Consider the following 23,431-nt stretch of genomic DNA (forward strand, 5'->3'; position numbering starts at 1 on the left):
GTTTACAGTTTAATTTTAGATCAAAATAAAAATACCTAGCATCTAATATATTCTACAAAAAGTTTGAGCGTATTATTCAATCTACGTCATAATCATTATTTAAAATCATTCGATTTCAACAATGTGTCTATCCCTTGGTTAAGTATCTTGGCGCCATATAGACAAAAGATTAATTGTACAAAGTTGTCAACGTTTATCAATGTTGCTTTAAATTCTAAATAGAAAGTCTCCATTATTCAAAAAAATTCTGTCTTACTTATTTATAATCTAGTAATGCATCTATAATTAATTGCTTATTAACAATTGGCCAAATTTAGGAGAAAATGTATTTGAGCCCATTTTAAAAAAATATAAATATTTATTTCAAAACCTTAATTATAATAATAATAACAATCATTTTAAAAAAAGGTGGGGTAGTGGGTACCGCTCTGCTGTACAATAGATAGCAAATGATCACCCTTTAAAATGACTTGTGATTGATGTGTTAAATTTGAATTCAATAAAATATCATTCTATGTATACAAAAAAGTATTTCGAGCAGACAATTAATTAGCGTACATCGCTAAGTATATTTCATGTTATGTTCTTTGATATTGCTGTTAGGTAAATTAATTTATTTTACTAATAGTAATAATATAGATTGAATTAATTTTTGACGCAAAATATTGTATATTGTGTGCATAAACTATGATAATATACAAACATACAGTTTGTATGTACCCACAAGTATCGTTTTTGAATATGCAGTTTCATCCAAATTTTAACTTAAAATATCTATAGAAAAATTATGATTATATATTTTTAAATTTTATAGTTTTACTCTTCTTCTTTTTGTGTCAGTTTTCAGCTTTATATTTATTTTGCTTCTCAATAAGTAGTGATTTTAATCACCTTGTGTACATGTCTATATGCGATCATTTATGGCAACCATAAATCCTTTTTTTCTACATTTAACCAGTAATAGTGAACATGTAAAAGTGAATAAATAAAAAACAGACATTTTTTGTAATATTATTACAACCGCATCGCTCCACTTAGAATCTAAAAATAAATAAACCGACAAACTTAACAAACTTAATAAATGTACTAACATCGGTCACTTTGCAGGCAAGTCGATTAAACCTTAACTTCTTTCAGTCATGAGTCATAACTTATGACACACCTCTCCTTTTTTTTTCAGGATATCTAGGAGTTCTAAATGCAACTAAATCCAAAGTTTTGAGTGCATTAAAGTTTTAAATAACTAACAAATAAACATCTAATAAAATGTTGTATGAATATGAACAAGTCATAAGTTCAGATTACCACTAGGTACTTCACACGTACAGATGACAGGTGTTAGGTCACACATGCATCTATTTGGATTAATAGTTATTATACTATAATAATTCAGATACAATTTATTATAATTGCTATTTAATGTTATTACTTATATGATTTACATAGGTTTCAATTGATCATACATTTGTTTACAATTAAATTTGTTTAGGTAACATAAAATATATATATTCATAAGTAATTTTAATACTAATTCAAAAAGAAATAATAATATTATCTAATCAAAACAATAAATTCCCATAATTTTGGTTTGGGTAAAAAATCCGGTATATGAGCAGCAATTACATACATAGGTAAAATTGTGTAATTGCTAATAATATATTACATTCTATAAATAAAAGTTTTCACAAAACGACAAAGCATTCACAAAAATAAATTAAAAACACATGTATAATATGATAAATAATTACATAATATATACATTTACATAGTTTATAATTTCTCTATTTATATTTGTTAACAGTTAAATACAAAAATAAATAAAAGGAAAAATTACAATATGTCTTCTATTTTTTAACTATCGATAAGAAAATGAACGACTAGTAATCCATTTAAATGGAAACGCAGAATACCTCTCTAACAGCAGAAAATGAGTAATCATACGGGTACAAATTAAGTTTGTTAATTTATATAGCAATATAGAAAACACATGCTAAGAAAAATATGAGCATTGGTAACAAGAAATATTACAAAGATATTTATTTTTGTAAATTAACAACAATATTTAAGCTCAGAAATAAAATAAGTAAAAAAAGACCTTAAGAAAATCCCCTATCACCTGCGTTCTTAAAGAGGCAGTAGCATATTAAATAATAATAGTATTATTGATAAATAAAAATAAACAATTACACATTTCAATATCACAAATTGAACCACGTTAGTGGCTTTGGAGTAATTTAAAATTTATCAACATAATATCAATACATTGAGAATTCGTTGTAATAGTCAAAAATCAAAAATTACGATAATAATTCAAAATCATAAGTATTTTAAGCATGATTCGAAATTGGAAATATAATTATTATCCTAAAAATCCAATAATTGTTCACAATATAGTGGAAATGTGTGTTATCTTAAATAATAAATTGAGATAAATCCGGTAATTTTTGTAGTAATTATTTTATTTCATTTCATCTCGGGAAGCTTGGTACATAGAATGTTAAATAAAAATCATTTAATTCACCTAGATGATAAGTACATTATATTATTTATCAACAACTGAATTGACCAGATTTGGAGATCACAGAATATTGTACGATATTAAGTATAATAATTAAAATGAAATAATATTATCCAAGACGTCGGATGTCAGATGTTTAATTCGTCCAATTGTTGTAATGGTATTGTAGGTAGGTACATAAATTATAAAATCGGATTACAACCACGCTGCAATATTATGTGCAAACATAAATAAGTGGTTATTGTCATCGAGACTTCTAGTCGGTTAACCGTTAAAAATAATATTATTAGTACTATCATCAACATAATAATTATAATATATAATTCGTTATTATATTACAATGGTGACGACGTTATTCTTAAGGATAATGAGCTTCGTTCGATACGGCTGAGAATTTTGTTGATCACTTTTAATCGGACTTCAATACTAGTGTTAGCTAAGAGATCCACCTGCGAAAACAAAATATATTATTATTATATGGCATTTATATAATATGTAGTACGGGAAAAGGTTGCACAATATTATACATAAATTAATATTATTATCATATCGGTGAATAATATATTTTATGATAATTGTGTGGAAATCTAATAAGTAGGTACGTATTAGGTAGTAAAATATTGATAAACCATTAAAGTAGGTATATTAATTTGTTATCCACCACGAGATTAGAAAAATAGTCGTTTTTCTAATATTTCATGACAACGATGAATTGTTAACCACCATTAATCGTTTCTCATTTCCAAATAAAAAATATAAAAAAAACGATATCATCAAAACCCTTATCTTGATAATAATATTATTTTATACGCCGTTATGCGTAGTAATGTGCTGTGAGTAATATATTAATATTGTAAGTTTGTTTATGTGTTGATTGTTATCGGCAATAACGATAAATTTTACTTTACATTTATTAAATGACAAACATGTTTTAGAGAATAGTAGGTATGATTAAACTTCGGAAATAATATATTTTTTTTAAATACCTAATACTAGTAATAACTATATAATTCTTTAACAATATACTAAATTTTTATTTTAAAATTTTAGTACTTTTTTTTTTTTAACAATATAGAAAGTAATTACATTATAATATCAAGTACATATCACCATATAAAACATATCTAACTAAAAATAGTGTATTTTTGTATATTGTATATCACAAATATAAATTATAAATATTATTTACCTATCAAGTAAGTTTATTTGTGTTAATAGGTTAATAAAATCGATTCTAGATTTACAAGTTATAATCTTTTTTTTTGTTATCATTAATTAAAGACCCACGGCGGCTGTGGCAATTGGTCTGACATTATGGTACATATATTATAATCAATGATAGATACTTTGTATAAACGTAAAAATATATATGTATGTATTGTAAATTTGTAACGATACATATCTATGACAAATTAACGAATAACGGATTAATATATCTAATAACAAAATCATGTAGGTAACATTCATATAACTAAAAACCGGATTCCTGTGCAATTGCATATTTTTACGACATAATCTAAATCCTATAGAGACAAACTACAAATCCAAATTAAGAGATGTAGAGATGTATTAATTTAAAAAAAATTTTATTTTGCACAAAATTGTAAGTTTTAAGTTTTTTTTTGTATAAATGTACTAATTAGTACTTTTATGCCGATATTTGCCTTAGGTTATACCTAACCTATAATAATAAGATAAGAAACATAGTAAGAAGCTGTTGCTAGAAGCTGTTTTGCTTTATTCTGAAAATTGCAATAAATTTAAAAAATTGATATCTAATATAGAAGATAATGCCCAATCTGTCAAAAAAATAAAGTCCATTTTGAGTAGGTATCTATTATATCTGATTTATTATTTATTCGATCACATTTATCCCAGTTCTCAATTTCAATTACAAAACTTTAAAAACGAAATTTTTCTTTAAATAACATATATATATGTAATATTGCAGTTGAAACAGTTGAGATCGACTTAAAAAAATCGAGAATGTAAAGGGACAAATACTCTACGAAAAATTCAAATAAGTAGGTATATTTGATAAAAATCCCGGATACAATATTTTAAAATTATATAACGATTCAATAAATGGAAATGACTGATATTTAAAAAGTAGATTCTGTTATTATAAGCTGCTATAAACAGTGCCCGATACCAAGTATCGATGTAAAACGTGTGTTTTCAAAATTAAAGTACATATTAAATGACAGAAGACATACTTTTACAGAAAAAAACTTAAATATGTACATTATAATACATTTAAATCAAATATTGTAAATCAGTTTAAATTTCATATTTTTATATATCTAATATTTAATAGTTAATACCAACTAATCAATAATAATATTAAAAAAATGTTGTTATAAAATTCTCAGTAAAAATTTGATTTTGCACGATTTTGCGCATTTCAGCATTTTAATTGCGCGTTTAGGTGTTAGCTGCATGCAATTCCCGTCTTTATTTATAACATTGAATGAAAGTGAAAGAAAAGTACCGTTAAAACCTTTGATGCCGTTGAACGAATAAAAATGTTTTGTTTGTTGAATTTAATACAAATTTTTCTTTCAAATCCGTGCCCTGAATTCTTGTAATAATTTAATTTAAATTAAGAGGGCGTTATAATCGCTGTTGTCCTCGTCACACGCACAACGTACCAAAATAATATGCGTTGAGCAGTTCTCGTTCTATAATATTAGAGCGAATTTACTTATTAGTTATTATACAGAAACCAAACCTAATGGTAAGAATCATGTCTAAGTCCTCTCGTTAGATTTTTACCATATTTTAATTATTAAGTAAAAAAGAGTATGTGCAATAAATATTTAAAAATGCTCATAATTTGCTTAAAAAATAAAATATCGTAAAAAAACAACAAGATAAGACGGTCAGTGTACCTAACCTTTAATATTCGTTATAATAATAATAATAATGATAATTATTTATTTGTTTCAACAAAGATCTACAGTTATTAAACTCAAATTTCATAATATATCACTATAATATTTAAGCTAACAACACGACATTAGATCGTATATATTTTGGCATGTTATGCGTTAGGTCGGACGGATACAACACCTGCGGCGTACGTATATGACAAAAATAATAAATAATTTGTAATACGAGACGAACAGATAGCGCGAAAAATTGGATTTCGTTTTCTCGCAAAAAGCTTTTGAACATCAGAGTTCCGAGTGTCAACAATAGGGAACGTGTATCGGAAATGCCGGGAAATTATTCGGAAACACCGGCACCGGTCACCCCGCGGGCGCACCACAAACGCCGCCCACCTGGTGCGGTTGCTTTGGACGTGCCCGTCAAGCAAACTCTTGCATCACATATGCGTCTTCGGCTACCAGGGTCCCATGCGTACGGTCGGCAGCCGGGCGGCGGCCGCTGCAGTAAACAGACGCCACCCTGGGCGAGTGCAACACCGGTCGGTCGGAAGGCGGCGGTAACGGGATCGCAGAATAGCCCGGTGGTCGCGCCGCCGGTCGGCCGCGCTGTTGCCGCGTCTCGGCAGTCCGCGGTACCAGGGGCGCCGCCGCCGCAATCGCTACCTCCCCCGCGGACACGATTCCGCGCGCGCTTGATCGACACGTCACCCACCGCCCCACAAGCCCCGGACACAGATCAACGGTAGTTTTCCAGGACGTCGCACCCATTCGTGTTGCTAAACCGCGCTCCGCACTAGAGAAACCGCAAACGTATTGCCCACAGCAAAACAATCTCGTGTTGTTCGATTTTATATCAAAACGAGTTGAACTAATAAAAAAAACTCAAAAGCATGAACCATATCTGTGTTTGATGGTCAAATTTTTTTACCGTGTTTTGATTGTTAAACGAATTATGAGTTTATATGAGATGTAGTGGCTTAAAAATGTTCATAACTCGTTTGAAAATTAAAACATCGATAATTAATTAAGAATCCGACGATTGAACGCCTAATGCCTTAATGTATAATAGAAGATCACAGGATTAATAAAAAATTGTCGGTCAAAACTAAATTATCAGCATATTATTATTTAAAAAACTAATGAACATAAGTATTTGTTATTGCATCTTATCTAACCTATCCAATCGTCCAGAATTTTTCTTAGGGAGGGGGGAGTGTTTTAACTTTATACTTGAATATCACTGCTCCTTGTAGTAGAATATCATAAACACGAAATAGAACTATATGAAAAAATATTCTTTAGATAAAATATTTTTTTACATAAATGCAGCTGACTATGAGTGTTATACAACGTTAAAACCTGTCACTGAACCTTTTTTTTTCTTTTTGGAGCCAACAACGCCGCGGAACATCTTTCACACACCACTTAACCTAACCTAACCAGAACGCAGTTGTTGAGTAGTGTAAATGTGTTATTTCGTGCGTAGATATATTGCGGCAGGTGTAGCCGCCGATTTAGGTATATTACAATTAAATTCTTACATCATTAAGTTCTCTTTTAATGATCGATATTATTCCGGAAATCATCGTCAGTAGTCAATACCGAATGGGTGGGTTTTCCAAACATTATTGAAACACTCGCGATTTAATTTTTAATTTTCCAACACATAATCCAATTTTAATTTTAATTTGTTTGAACTCTTGCCATATAATATATTCGTTGCATAGGTTCCTGTGCATTCCATGTATATTCGGTATTTTATAACGACTCCTTTAAATTTGCTAAAACCTCAGGGTTTTTTAAAAAAAAAAATCTTATTATTAGGTTATAAAACATAGTTTAGAAGATTTCTTCGAATGGTTCCCATAAAACATATTTGACGGGTTTTCGTGTACACTATCAATGGTACAGACGTGTAGTATCTAGTGATCGAAATAAACTTAACCAACGTGGTTTTTGGGTAACATATCGTTATTATTATTGAAGTTTTTAAATTGTCGAATTTGTTCAAACTAAATGACGTTCATCGTATTTTGAATTATTTGATTCCCTAAATTTGGAGACCAGTATTTTCGAATAATAGAATTATTCACTAAGTTCATTAAAAGTCAAACTCCTAAATATTTTTACACTTAATTTTAAAATTTTTATTTAGGTCTATTTGTGTGCTTTATTTTATTGTTTCATACACAATATGTTAAATTAAATCATCTTGGAAAAACAGCCGAATATTTGCTAGGTAATATTTAAATTTTATCTGAAAGTTTGGAGTTACCAATAAAGTCTATATTTTTTGGAAAATAATTTTTCACGTTTCCAAGTAGTATCCAATTTTTATTTTTTATTTTAGGGCAAAGCATAGGTTAGGTTTATCAACAATTGTACCTATACTTACTATTTCTCAATCAAACAAAATGCTATTACTCGTAATGAAAAAAGTAACAATTTATAACACAGGTATACCAGTTAAATAATAAGACACGCAAAAATACGACACTGAACTACGGCGGAAAAAATATACTCATGTAATGCTAAAAGCATACTGATGCGTATGATCAACAACCGTGCATTATTGATTTCTAAATAAAATATTGGATTTATCTGTATATTCTTAGGAATTATCTAAAGTTTACATTAATGTAATATAAATATATATATAGATCAACATAATTTTACTTTTGTTGTTCTCTATAGCCTATAGGCTTATTTTACGGTCATAAGTTTTTGAAAAAACCCAGAGTATTGTCACATTCGTCATTCATAGGTATTGGATCCATCGATTAATAGTTAAATTTTCTCAACCATATTCTGCTATCTATCGGTTTGAAAGTAAATCATATAATAGATCATCATACTTAGGTGTGATTACAGTTAATACATACTATCGAACATAAATAAATATCTAATTATAACAGTTTTTATCAGTTGTTGCAGAGAAGCAACGCCAGGCATTGTTGGGTTAAGATGATCAATTTAATAACTGACTGTCCAATTATACACAAAAATAGAATGCGTAATGTAAGTGCATAAATATGATAAAGAATGCCCTCGAGAATGTTGTTTTTTACATTTTTTTAACACATTTACACACAAAGGTGTCTCAGCGGGCATGGGTCAGTCGACCCTAAAATATATATGTTATAATTATCACCGATAATGAAACTAGCTCGTTAAATAATATTTGGCGGTCGATGTAATAATAATATAATATCAAATTATTAGTGACTCGTTATACACCTGAACATGTATATACGCATAATACCCGTATGTATTTGAAACATTTTTTTTGCATTACAAGCGATCGAAAATAACCTCTGTATATATAATAGTTGTTGCACAAGACTCGCAGAATTTTATTTTCATTAATAATAAAAAAAAATCGTTTAAAAAAATAAATCGCGTTTCCAGTGTGTAGCACTATAACCTAACGTAGTACATCCTTATAATATTATTATGTAGCTAATAATAATAATAATAATATATTCTTCTAAAAAACTACACTAATAGGTCTTAAAATTGATTAGTTAAAAGTATCTTGAGCTGCAGACGAAGTATAGAAGTAGTATTTGGGTATTGAGTGTACCACACTACCACATTCCTGTTATTACATTTATTAAATAACATGAAAATAGTTATTATACTTTAAGAGCAATAAACTATTAGAATATATAAATGTTCATAATTTGTTTACAAATTAGAATACCTTAAAAAAAAGGTAATATGAACAGAGATTATAACGTTTGTAGATTTAAGTTTAATAGTAGCTAGGTCAGTTGAATCTAATATCTATTAATATCAACATCAGAAAATTGGTTCGGTTGAACAAAAATTTGCTGTTGTACATACAATAGCAAAATTTAAAAACATATACGTTTGTAAGGCGGAGACGACATATACAAACGTGGCGTTCTTTCGATAATAATATAATATGTGTACGTCCTATGTGACTATGTAATTTGACTTGAAAATTATTATTTATATATATTTCATTATACATAATGTATAATTTACTGACCGTATTGGCAATATACGTGGCGCGGCGACGTGCGTTTGTCTAAAGAAGCTTTTCACATACGGGCATCATACGCGAAACGAATAATAATAACAACACTTATTACATACCTATTATATATATATTAGGTAGTATATAGCTACAACGTATGAACTACGAACGATAAAAAAAAAAACAGGTGCAATTCGCGTATGTTTACTATTACGGAACGAGTTACATAAGAACCGTCGGACAAATGTCAAATCAGTGCGTGTATAATCTAATATAATGATTAATGATTATTATTGTGCGGTGCGTGTGTGTGTGTGTTCGTTTTGTAGTAGGTTAGGTTATGTATTTCGGTTTTTTTTTTGCATTTCACGGTTGTTGTCGAAATTTTATCATATGCTGAAAATAAGGTTTCCGCCGTTGCGACGTACGAACAGTACAACCTACCTATTAGCCTATAATACGATTTTTAGTTTTACTTTGTATTTTATTAACGATCGATAACATGCGACGAAACATATTAGTTATTTATCTACACATATTATTTACACATCCTTCGACATTAATTAATGCTTTTTTTTTTAATAAAATGTAAATAATTATTTATAATTTTGTTCACAGCTCAATAAAAATATATAACGTTGACTCTATTTTCCGAAAAATAAATAAACTACAGTGCAAAGACATAAGAAACCTATACCTACAAAATGTATACATAACAACGACAGAATACGTTTTTATTGCCCTGAGATGAGGAATCGTATAATACGGCAATAATAATATTTAATGGCATTAATGTTTATTATTTATATGACTATATTATATAATAAAAACCCATAAACAATATAAGTTATTATATTAATTTGATAAAAAATATAACAACAATGCAATGTAATGCATTTAAAGTTTATGAAATGTGATGAGCATTTAATAGGATTTTTCTAAAAACAATATAGCATTTATAATAATTTATGATGTCAAAGTAATGATATTTAACTCAAATATAATAGACATAGATTAAAATTAAGTGCATTATTATATGTTTTTATTTATTTATGTAGGAATTATTCTTAAATAACTAAGAGCGTAAATTGGTATAAATGAAATTATTTACCATTATGATAATAAACATAATATAATTTATGAAAAGCATGGTATTTAAAAACATAAATATATATCTCATCATATTATTATAGTACAATAATAGATTTTCCGTTATGTATATTTTACAAATTTAAATTTTAGATACTAATTACCAATAATAGTTTAATTAAATTCATAAGGTTTAATTTTTGTAAAATGATAAATTCATTTTACGTTGTTTGTTCTATAAATCTGCACTCAAAACAGAAACGAATAAAACTTCTACAAACAATAATTAATATTTAATCTAATTATATTATTATTGTAATAGTAATATCTACCTACTTCAAAATAAAATTAAGTCTGTGTAAACAAATGAAGAAATTTAGCTTTAAAATGTTAATAACTATATAAATTGTAAATTATCTATTTTTTAAGCCAACATAATGTAGTATAATCATATCACTAAATATTTGTTGTATCTTGTATCTTTTAGGTTATTCATTTGTTTAAGACAAAAGATACTCACGAAACAATTTTATACTTAAAACAATATATACAATAATATTGTATGTATTCTTATTAATTAATTATTCATGTTTTATAGTAAAAATAATAATAATAATAATAATGATAATAAATAATAATTGTTTATGAATTATGTAAGCCAATACTCAATAGGTAATAATAATATACAAAACGGATGCTGCATAATACGTGGCCGACAAAGTTAAGTAAGACATTATGCCATTCCATTTCCATGTTAAATACTATAATATATTACTCGTTACTCGTTATTCTATCAAACAAAAATATTAACCCAATTGAGATAAAAATAATCAGCCGCGAGTTGGGATTTAATATAATTTAGGAAACCTTCAATGTTCAATACACGTGGGTATAATTAATCAAAAAATTAATAAATTAAACTAAAACTAATAAGAATTTATTTAATTCACCTTAAAAAATGTCTACAAGCCACCATCTAGTAGTCTTTTAATTATAGTATAACAATATTAACACAGTATGCACATGCATGAGTGCAGGATAATATAATTAAATTTCAAATAAAGGCAATTTAAACTTACATGAGCGTTTTGTCCCAGTGGTAATAATGACAACAGCCACCACGTCCAAGCTGGACCGTCAGACAGTTCTTCCCAATTTGGTTCAGTGCTTGGTGGAAATCCAACAGTTCTCAAGATTTCAGATTTTATTTCAGACCGAAAACTATCAAACCACGTTAATCCCCGTTGTCGAACGTCGTCGTGAAGTTTATATAATTCTATATATATATAACCAAAATAAGGAGCTCATTAATTTTGCGCTACCGATAAGTTTTCTTAATAAAACAAGCTCAACTACGCAAATATATATAATATAATATCGTATGAAATGTACTGACCTGATATTTTTTTTGAAGGAACTTTTTCGTCCTGTATGTATTGCACAGTAGCCATGTCATAGCCATCGTGTTCTTTTCGGACTAACACTTTAAATCGTCGCATTCCGACTGTTGAAAGAAAAGAGCAACCATTGCCCATCATGATCCTATCTTTGATTTCCAACACCGTTCCGAATTCGGCAAACCTAAAATCCAAGATAAAAATTTTTAAATTTGAACGTAAACAAAAATATAGCGTCATGTGATAGAATGAACATTTTACGATTTTTTACGCTTATTTTTTGTGCACGTATCCATAAGCCATTTTAATAATACATAATCATTCTGATAATATAATAAATAATAATAAAGACTAGAAAATTATTTTACTAAAAACTTCAAAATATGCAATAACACAAGTTGAAAAAATCAGTACAAATAAATTTAAAATATTGTCTATATGGAAAAAGACTAATGTAAATAAGTGATTAAAATTTAAATAAACGTCTACGATAATTTCTTTTTCTATCACAACCAAACAAATTAAGATAGATTTTTTTTTTAAGACTGGTGTTGCATAAAATATAGATACCAGCTGTTTTTTCCAATTATAAAGAAAAGTAATGGGTATTCACTGTCTCATCAAAAAACCAAATAGTTAAAATTTGTTACCAGAAGTCACCGTTAATGTTAAATATTGAAGCAAATTCTTTGCTCATAAACGTGAAAATCCACAGACACAGAAAGAAATACAGAAGAACTAAATCGTTACTTAATATATTCGTTTTATTCAAAAATATGCACTTAAAATGTTTAAATTTCTAATCCAGATATCACATACGAATCAGATATTTTTCTATTTATCCCCCTGAACAAATATGCAAATGCATTAAATCTGAAGCTCTAATAAATAATTTATTATTATTATTATTATTATTGTTATTATTATGTATACGTGCGTAAGTGTACGAACTTCATGGGAGGACAGCAGTTGCTGATCATGGCGAATCTCCGCGTACCCGATTCTATACATCTCCTGATCATCAGTCTGTACCGCGGTTCGAACACGTGCAACGGACATGATACGGACGGGAAAGCGTTCGTGCAAACAAACACCGGTAAGTACGTGCTGTCATGTTCCGCTTCCGGTTTCCAGTTTATCGTCTGCATGAGACAGTTTTTGGTGTACTTGTGGCAGATAAGCTCGTTGACAAATTCTGAGGTATTCTTTTTACTTAGTGCCAAGCTCTGCAAATGACCAGACAATATTTTACTTAGTATACGTGAATATACGTGTTTTTATCATTCTATGTATCTAAGTATATAATATACGAGTATACAATTAATAATAATTACAATATTTATAGGATATAATAAATACGCGAAATTTGGTTTTTAAATATAATTTAAGTAAATATATAATATATATATATATTATACATTTCAGTAACTCATGGATAATATGTTTAATATTATAATAACATTAGCGTTCAATTAAAAGACTATTATTAATATTATAACTCTTTAAAATTGAATTTTTTTGATGCGATTAAAAAAATCCAATAAAATACAAGTATATACCTAGAAATAACGATTTTATCTTGTCCCTCCTGTAAAATGTTTATAAAAACTGCTTTTGGTGCATTTTACAGGTATAGAACATTCATTCTATTATATTCATTTACACAACGTGTATTTTTTAGCACAGCAGTAGTCAATATAAGGATATAAGTTGATGGTCGACGGTGGTATACCGATTACAATATCATTGTAATAATTGAAAATAAACACTGACGACTTTATATCTACGTGGTATTCAATAGTACTGCTATTACTATTTTCATCATTATTATTATTATTAATATTACTAAACTATTACAATAATCTATTGCGCCGAGATTATAATGATATTTTTACTCACGGGCGGCAGTGACGTCAGACACAACGGACAGTGGAAACTGTAATCGAAATTGTGTTCTAAACAGTCTAAGCAGTACGTGTGTCCACACGGTGTCGTCACTGGGTTCCTCAACATTCCGCAACACAGAACACAATTGAAATCCGTTTCGTCCAACAACGATATATCCACGTTTAATGTGTTATTGATTAAGACGCTTGAAGTGTAATCTGAAAAATCAAATCCGAAACGACGTTCTTTGTTTTGAGTCTCGTCAATATTCATTGAGCACAACTAATTGTTATATACATTAGAATATATATTTATATGTGTACACGAAATTGCGTGACCGAAATATCTTAATGGTTTCACATAGTTCGTATTATTATCTCGTGAAAATAATATTCCATAACACTTATGAAATATTAATATTACTTAATGATATTCAAGGTACCTATTGAACAAACCTATATACCTACAATACCTATATAGTTACCTATATCAATATACTATTATAGTGGCGTATAATAATAATACTATAATTCGCCCGTAAAGTTAGTTGCATAATGTTTTAATATAACAAATTATATACACCATAAAAGCAAATATTTATATAATTTATTTTATTTCAAAATATACTGTTCGCGTAAGTACCTACCTATATTATTATAGTGATGTTTTAATGAGTGGAAACAACTTTTACTTCGCATGGGGGTAAAATATATCAATTTAAATGTTTTACTATTTAAATGTATCTGATTTTTTGTACCCCATATAACGTGCATTTCTATTTTTAATTATAAGCATTAAAATATGATTTAATTTTACATTAAACTTTAGCACCATTAGCAAACATTAAAACTTTCTTAGAGAAATCCATAATAGATAAAAAAATTTATAAATATTATTTATTCTCAATAACAATTCCCAGTTATACTACTAAATATATTATGTACATTTTGTAATAATGAATTCTATATTATTTAAAAAAAATTAGAATGAAGATTGTCTGAATATTGACAAAATGTATTAAACGAATTGATTTATTATTATTGGTAAGTAAAATTTAAATGTAATAAACGATGACTTGTAAAATTAAATCATTTTGGCATCTCTCTGATTAACAAACAGCCTGTGCTTGAGGTAGGCGAGTTATAGAATGAAACGTTAGGTATAACCCATACATATTATCATATTATTGAAACATACACCATACATATAATAACAATAGGTTATCTACTCGTTTGCTAGATCATTCAAACCAATTAGAAATAAATAGTTGCATAAGATTGTTCTATAAATCATAATTATTTATATTATCTACTCAAAACATTTATTATAGTATAATTATATTTATAAAAACATGAGCTCTAAGAATAATAATTGTATTAAAATATAAGGAACCGATAACTAGCAAGGCTGGGCAAGTTAACTAATTATTTTAACCCGTTAAATAAAGTTAATATAGAAAATTTAACCAAATTTTAAAATAACTTAAATTGATTAAAAATCAATTACCTACATTTTTCTTTTAACTAAGTACTTTTATCGGATTTCAAAGCATAATAAGTAAATTTGATACAATAATATATATATATACAAAAATATATTATATAGTAAAAATAATACATAGGTATAAGAATAATGACCAAAAAAATAACAGAAAGGGCCATTAGTCTAATAATAGAACCCATAACCCCCGACTGAATTTATAAATCATTTTGGTTTATATCTTAAATATTTGTTTAATTATTAAACATCAAACTGAGTTATCTGGTAGAGTTATTATTGTTGGATTTTAAATTAATGTATATGAATAAGATTCTATGAAAAAATATATAAATATATTAGAAATAGGTAACTTAATTTTAAGTTTTAAATGGTTAATTTCAGTCTTGTCTATAATTTCTAATTTCTAATAATTAATATAATATAATCCACTTACGTTTAGTCTGCATTATTTCAACAAAAATATGTTGAACCAACTCGGTTAATGTACTGATTTCACGGAGTTGTTTTTTCATAAATGTACTTTCTTTGATGATAGACTTCTAAAAACAAAACAAAAATTTGATAATTTAATTTTTGAAAAAAAAAATGTTATCATTGACATATTACTTTTAAGGAGTTAGAACTCTTGTCGAATACGTTAGATCTGTTGATAAACGTGTTCAAGTACGATCTTAAGTAACTGTGAGATATGGGATTCCAACCCTCTAGATCTAGATCATCAGTTTCATTGGAATATAGTGTCAGTAACCTTTGTAACACCTCGTTAATTTGTGATTTGAGTTTTTGATGGTTCTCGCCGAGCACTGCGCTCAACGAAAACTCTAATAACGCCTCTTGATATCTCTTCAAGGAAAACAACACCATACCACATGTGAAATGTCCCTAATGAATTTAAAATTATTAATCTGACGCTACAAAAATAAATAAAAAAAAACGTACTTTGGACCACTTTGGTTTTATTTGGACTACACGGACAGCGTCCAAAAGAGCGTTTTCGTTGAGTCCTAGTTTAAGCAGCGTTCTCGATCTAACGTTTAACAAATCATAATTTTCGCCTCCTGAAAAACAACGACAATTAATTGAGTTTTTACGTTAATATATGTGTTAATAGAAATGTATTATACATAAACCATAATATTTTGTGAAATGCATTATAATGATAATAAAATAATGTATAAAATGTTTATATATATATATTGGTGTTAATTGTTCTAAAAATCCATCAACTAAATGGTAAGTCAATATTACCTTTAATAATTTAATATATATACACGTGTTGTTTATAGGTACATACAAGAATAGGCATGGAGACTTCTAGAAAAACCACTACAAACCTTGGGCATTTCGCTTTGCTATGTAGGCCTACTGCCTAGGAAAGCAGACCTATTGAAAATCTGGATAGGAAGCATCAGATGTTGCAGTGCTATCCGGGGAGCTGAACGTAGCTCCATTGTTGTTTATTTATTATATCATAGTATATATATATATATAGAATACAGATATTATATGTAAGCTCTGATCACCGTGAGATTTTTATAATTATCTTATTGTTATTATTGTAAAATTGACGATTCAACTGAGGTGGTAGTAATAATGGTATAGTGGTTCCTGTCTCAGTCGTGATACCAATTTAAAAAAAAGATACACACTGAACGTAGGTTATTAGATATTCACTAACTGTTATTGACCATAGTAGATTATTTTGACATAATACTCATTAGTAAAGTTATATTTGTTAAAAAATGTGGTCTCGTGTAAATGAAAAATTGTTGTTTTAAAATTGTTCACCTACCAAATATTTAACCTATATAAGTACTAAATAATACTGATATAAAAATTAATTTTATTCATCAAAATAGTCTAAAAAAAATAAATACAATTCGTTTTATAAGTATAGTACCCATCTAAAAACCAAGTAAAAACTTCATTATGTTTCAATTTAGTTTTAAAAGTAATAAGCAATAACATTAAATATTGCTTGTCTTAATCGTATATTACCTTCCAATAATATACAACAACGATTCACTTTGACACATTGCCACATTACAATTTTAATAATTAATACATGATTTAGTCGATATTTTTTCGTTGACGATTTTAATTAAAATTCCACTTAAATGTCTTCATTAAATATACATCAAGGCATCAAAGTCGGCATGAAAACTGGTTAGTCGAAAATAATAGTTTTGAGGCATTTCTAGTTTTGACAAATATATTTTATATTATATGCAACGTGTTAAATTCAACATATATAATTATACTCAAAATATATTCAGTAATTATATGCTTTTACATCAATGATGATAATTTAAAATGACTCGTGCACTCTAAACACTTAATAGTCTATTATAACATTTATAAGATAAATCAATAAATTCTTATCTCGAAAAGGGACTTTACGCCCTAAAATACACCTAATTTGACATATTATACGTATGTACTTATCTATGCTATAAACAATTACTAAATATACATTAAAAAAGTTTTTAATTTAAAAAAAATGTTTTCAATTTGAATATTTACAGCCCATTTGTGCCAAAATAAAAAGGTACATTTTTTCCGTCCGCCTATTTGCGCCAAATTTACCTGCGTTATAAAATGATTTTAAATAATAATAATCAATTAAATGTATATGCCTATTATTTAATATTACAATATAACTATAATACAAATTGACAATTGTTTTCATATAACTGTAAGAAATAATCAATTATACCATTTTTTTTTTTCAAATTATAGACTATTAAATATAACGATTGGTTATTTTACCTAAATTTGCACCTTTTTTAAACTATTTTATAATATTAATATTAAAAAATATTTAATTGATTAATATTATCACTATACAACTAAGGTAAATTTGGCGGTCAGAAAAGCCGTACCTTTTTTTTGCGCAAATGGGCCATACCTGAATCAACGCGTTATTGAGGAAAAAGGGGCTGCATTTGGCCCACACTTGAGTATTATCCAAATTGTACTGAAAATATCATCGAACAACGATGTCATAATGACGCGTTCAAATCATATAAATGCCAGTGCGTGGTGAACGACATTTTACTAATGCAATATGCAATTGATCAGTCCTAGAGATTTATATTGAATTTAAAAATTAAAATTTGTGTCGATGAGTATATAATTAATTATCATTGTATTTTTTTATACTAAATTGTCGATAACCTGCTATATCTTTCAACGAAAATTCTAAATTAGCTTACAGTTTCAAATTATATATTATATTTTATAAGGGAGTAGTGGGTGGTTCATTTTTCAAATAGTTTGCTTAGGGTTTCAAATATGCTTGTCACGCCATTGTTAAAATCCTACATATATTAGATTGTTATTTGGTGTAAAACCATATTATATTGTCTGTTGTTATTTTCTAAACAAATTCACAATTAAACCATATCAAATGGAATGAATAATTGCTACTAATATAAAATATAATAATAACAGCGTATATTGTAAGCCTTTTAAATGTTATCACATAACAGTTACATAATGTGTTATTTTTCGACGATAATATGTTTTATGAGTTAAAAATCCCATTACAGTTTCACTGATCACATTTTAAAACGTTATAAGTCATAACTCTTCAGAAAACTAACTTTTATTAAAATATATTGTTCATACTTTGCAATACGAATATTGTTCTCTAATAATTATGACATTTACCACGTACTAAGGTTAATATGTATATTATGACATTAAATCGGTAGTGTATTTGCGTCGTATCAATCTTATTTTAATTAATGGAAGTAATTATTTGTTGCGTGAAAACTGTTTAAACATAATTAATAATTATATAACATGGGTTAATACCATAATATGCACAAGGTAAAAAAAAAACCGTTTAACTGATTGTTAGTCTCAGTCGACTAATCAATATAACACGAATGAGTCAATATATAACATGGGTCATAAAGTGATATGTATAATATACTAATAACATCACTTTAAACGTTTTCGACATAGGCGTACTAAGCAAGTGCTTGTCTCTAAAATAGGCAAATAAATATAATTTAATATTACTGGGTGACGGAGGGAATAAGCGATATTAGGTATTTATAATATTATAAGTTGTAACAGCTCTATGAATATTATGTTCTTATGACAGACGAACATATTATTAATATTATAAAATGTATTGTATACCGTTAATATTTTTATGGAATAAATTATTTTGTCGAAACTCCTCCCGTCCAACACAATCGTAAAAATCCGTAGCCCCCGAAAAACTGTTCAACGCAGGCAATAATACTTTTATTATTATTATTATTATTATTATTTAGTCTTCAGTTTCTACATATAACATCGCTTGTGTAGCGTTTAGGTATATAATATACTACTTTATTACTATTATTATTATTATTATTATTATTATTGTTATCGTCATTGTACATACAATACATAATGCGGTAAAAATGTCCCGACCGCCAGAGGTTTACCTAAGGTTTTACATAATCAGAATAAGAATATTATTATATATTGGTACCAAGTTTGTCAATGACGCAATTGCCTCGCGTATACAAACGACGACGGTACCTGCTTGCCTGTCTGTATCGACGCCCTCTAGTGGATTGCGCCAGCCCGTGTTATCCAACAAAACCTCCTTGTTATGTTGTATTTTTTTTTTTTCGTTTTAGTGTTACTCAAACTTACATAACCCTCTCCCGGTCTCTCGGTAAGTATACTGTCTTATGTAAAAAATCAAATACCCAACAAAATTATAACATCGACCACGGCGGATATATAATATAATATCGAATTAGTCGGTAATAATATTATAAACTTTTTATTATTTTTTTCCAACTGTACACAATAATATCGTTTACATCCTTTATCTGCCAACAGTATAATAATAGATCGGATTTACACACATTTTAAATTGTAAAATATGCGCTTAAAAAACACAAAATATGCAAAATAATTTTTAAATATTTTGCTATTTAATTTGTACGTATATTGTATAATTTTTATTATTTTAAATTTACAGATATTTATTAATTAATAATCAGTTATCACAAAATCATTAAAATACATAATTCACAATAAAAATAACATTACATAATTTATGTATTACCTATACCTTTATGTTATAAAGTAAATTATCTACAGCTATTTATTTGTTATTAAGTTATAAAAAAGTAAGACATTAATGAAAAAAAAAATGATTATTGATATAAACTACAATATTTATGATGAAAAAAATATGCAATTTTAACGTTATTGGAAAAACAATAAGTAACGATAGTACTTCCCATGTTGATCTTGGTTAAGTTATAACGACGGTTTAATGTTTAAATAAAATGGACGTAAACAAACTGTGTTCTTCATCAACGTTCTCAACTTGATGAATTTTAAAAATTTAAAAATATTATAAAATTTGTAACTTGTTCAAAAATGTCTAAGTTTCTATACGTAAAACCTGAAGTCTCGCGTTTTCAAAATATTATCAACAGTAATTGAAAATTTGTTTGTATTTTTTTTTTATTTAGTTAAAAAATTTTTAGTTTATAACGCTTTTGACAGCATTATCTTGTAGATTTTAAATTACATCTTTAAAATCACCGAAATTATTATATGCATAAAATATTACCGATTTTAGGCATCCCACCATATTATTATATGTTGAAGCGGTAATAGTTTATTAGGTAACATTTCATAATATAATTGAATTCTATAAGAGGCTTTCAAAAATATATTTTTTCCGTTGTCAATTAAATCATTAAAATCATAAAAAATATTTATTATCTTTTATGCGATACGATGAATCTCATGCGCAATAAATACACGAATGTAATATTATATTATTTTTAAAAGTTTATTAAAATAAATTTATACCTATACAAAATTATGAAATAAAATTAAAACATTTGAATGTATAAATAAGATGCAAGACGCGAGTTTAAATGAAAAATTTGCACTTACACCCAAAATATGCAAAATAAAAATTTGTAATTTTCTTTATTTAAGTATGATATATAATAATCCATTTACTGCATGTAATTGCTTCTAAAGATATAAACATGTAGGTATTATATGTAAAATCCGGTCTCTAATAAGAATAAGAATACATAATCGGCACCGTAATATTTTGACATATTATAACATAATAGCCAAGCTAATAGGTAGAATATACGCACGAATAATTTCGTTTTGCGTTCGGCACAATAAATATGTAACATCTATCACTTATTATACATAATATAATAAACCTATTATATGTATATACGTAACACTACGCACTGCAATTGTGAATTAATTATTTAACGATGTTATATATTATAATAAATATTATCACATGTTGTCACGTAGATAATTTTAGTTTTAATGAACCGTACATAACATTGCCTATTTGGCATTTGTACACACAAACTACCGAACTATATTAGGTATAACGCAAAGGTACACAATAACGTAAATTATACAGTATGCATTAATGATCATCGATCGATTATCACACGTTATCATTTTGACGTGCACGATAAATATTCTAAAATTAATAAAGAACGTACATTGATAAGACACTCACAAACCACTGTACATGGAAAACTATTAACTATATTCGTTCAGTCCAGTGCAATTATTAGTAACAACGACAGGTGAATGGCAAAAAAAACTTCCTATAGAATAAATATTGTTAAAAGTAACAAAACGAGATTTATTATTTTTTTTTTCGGGGCAAGTTTTGTCGCATGCTTTGGAAAGTTGTAATATTATTGTATTGTTATTGTTAGTATTTAGTGAACACATAAACATCATGTTACAATATTATTATTGCATCGTATATTCGTATAATGAGTTATAAATTGTAATTTATACATTGTACGTAATAAAACGATAGTAGGTATACAGAATACACCTACTTCGGTTTTGCGTAAAAATTATTACAATATTCGTACTATACGACGAGTGAGTGGGAACCAAATTTTGCAACTCACGCTGAACTTCGGCGGCTCCGCGAATTAAAAAACTATTATATGCATAATGTATATTGTGTATTATATTTCACAGGGCAAACGCGTTTCGTATACGCGATAATATTATCGGTTCCTGTATCAACTATATTTCCGATGTGTATAAGGCGACGAACCTGTTGCCACAACCGTTGACGGATCGCACACACAGATTTTCGCATAGGTGTAGGTTGGTAAGTAGGTAGGATACTAGATATACGTGTGTATAATATTTTATACCCGCTAAACTTGCCCTTGAGTCCAACCGACCGTGAAAAATCAGTCATGCTGCCGATAACGTCAATGTAATTTATACATACAGTGTGTCTCCTATTTCCTAAGCGTCGATTTATCCACGTCAATAAATGCAATATCTTCTAATCAATATTTTCGAAATATAATTTAGGGTTTCAGAAAACTGTAACTGCGTATAAATTGGAAAGCAACAGAATTAACCAATCATTGGTTTACTTACATAAACTTAAAATTGTCGTGTTTTTTATAAAATTCAAAGATAAACATTTTACAGAATTAATTTATGTCATATACGTTTTAAAACCTGCGCATATATGAAATAGAAACACTCTATGCTATTATAAATTCAATAAAATATAGAATATTATTATATATTACTATTATTATTAAGTATACGCGTATACATTTGTATCATATTATGTACAACGCATTTTGTATTTACACATTATATTATATGCACACGTGCTATGGTTTTCAGATAGAAATTTTGTGAACGAAAACAACGTGATTATAAGTGCGTATTATTAGTTTTATTTTCCTTATTTAACGCGTTATTTTTCCGTGTATACAATTATAGAAGAGATCAATGCGGTCATCGACTTTTATAGTATTTAACATATTTATTCATTTGTTAGAGGCCAAAATGTATCCTCGTTTTGACCGATAAATATTTAGTACGATAATATACAATTTAATTTTAATTACCAATTATCTTCTTTTAACGCATATAATGAATAACAACAGTGGGGATAAAAACGACAACGCCCAGTACAATGTTCTATATAAATATCATCTATTAATATTAAACATAGTACATACTATATAAAAATATTTTCATTTACCTAATTTAACAAATTTATTTTCTTCGGTTATGACTTTAAGTTTTAAAATATAACATCTACAATATACGTCTAATACAAAGTGTATTTATTTCT

General features: G+C 27.5%; 1 protein-coding gene across 3 annotated transcripts in view; it reads right to left on the reverse strand.

The window, feature by feature from the left end:
* Positions 1-1,492: 1,492 nt before the first annotated feature.
* LOC113548343 (LON peptidase N-terminal domain and RING finger protein 3) overlaps positions 1,493-23,431 on the reverse strand; it is a 51,380-nt gene continuing 29,441 nt past the window's right edge. For 2 of the 3 annotated variants that reach the window (XM_026949178.1, XM_026949177.1), the window contains exons 3-10: positions 16,225-16,343; positions 15,892-16,167; positions 15,719-15,824; positions 13,798-14,003; positions 12,850-13,124; positions 11,898-12,082; positions 11,581-11,777; positions 2,854-2,967 (exon numbers count right to left, since the gene is read on the reverse strand). In XM_026949178.1, the coding sequence (XP_026804979.1) occupies positions 2,854-2,967; positions 11,581-11,777; positions 11,898-12,082; positions 12,850-13,124; positions 13,798-14,003; positions 15,719-15,824; positions 15,892-16,167; positions 16,225-16,343 (1,478 nt within the window). Of the gene's footprint in view, positions 2,968-11,580; positions 11,778-11,897; positions 12,083-12,849; positions 13,125-13,797; positions 14,004-15,718; positions 15,825-15,891; positions 16,168-16,224; positions 16,344-23,431 lie in introns of all 3 variants that reach the window. The other variant, XM_026949176.1, reaches the window with a different exon arrangement.

The sequence above is a fragment of the Rhopalosiphum maidis genome, chromosome 1 (genome assembly GCF_003676215.2).
Source record: "Rhopalosiphum maidis isolate BTI-1 chromosome 1, ASM367621v3, whole genome shotgun sequence".
NCBI lineage: Eukaryota > Metazoa > Arthropoda > Insecta > Hemiptera > Aphididae > Rhopalosiphum > Rhopalosiphum maidis.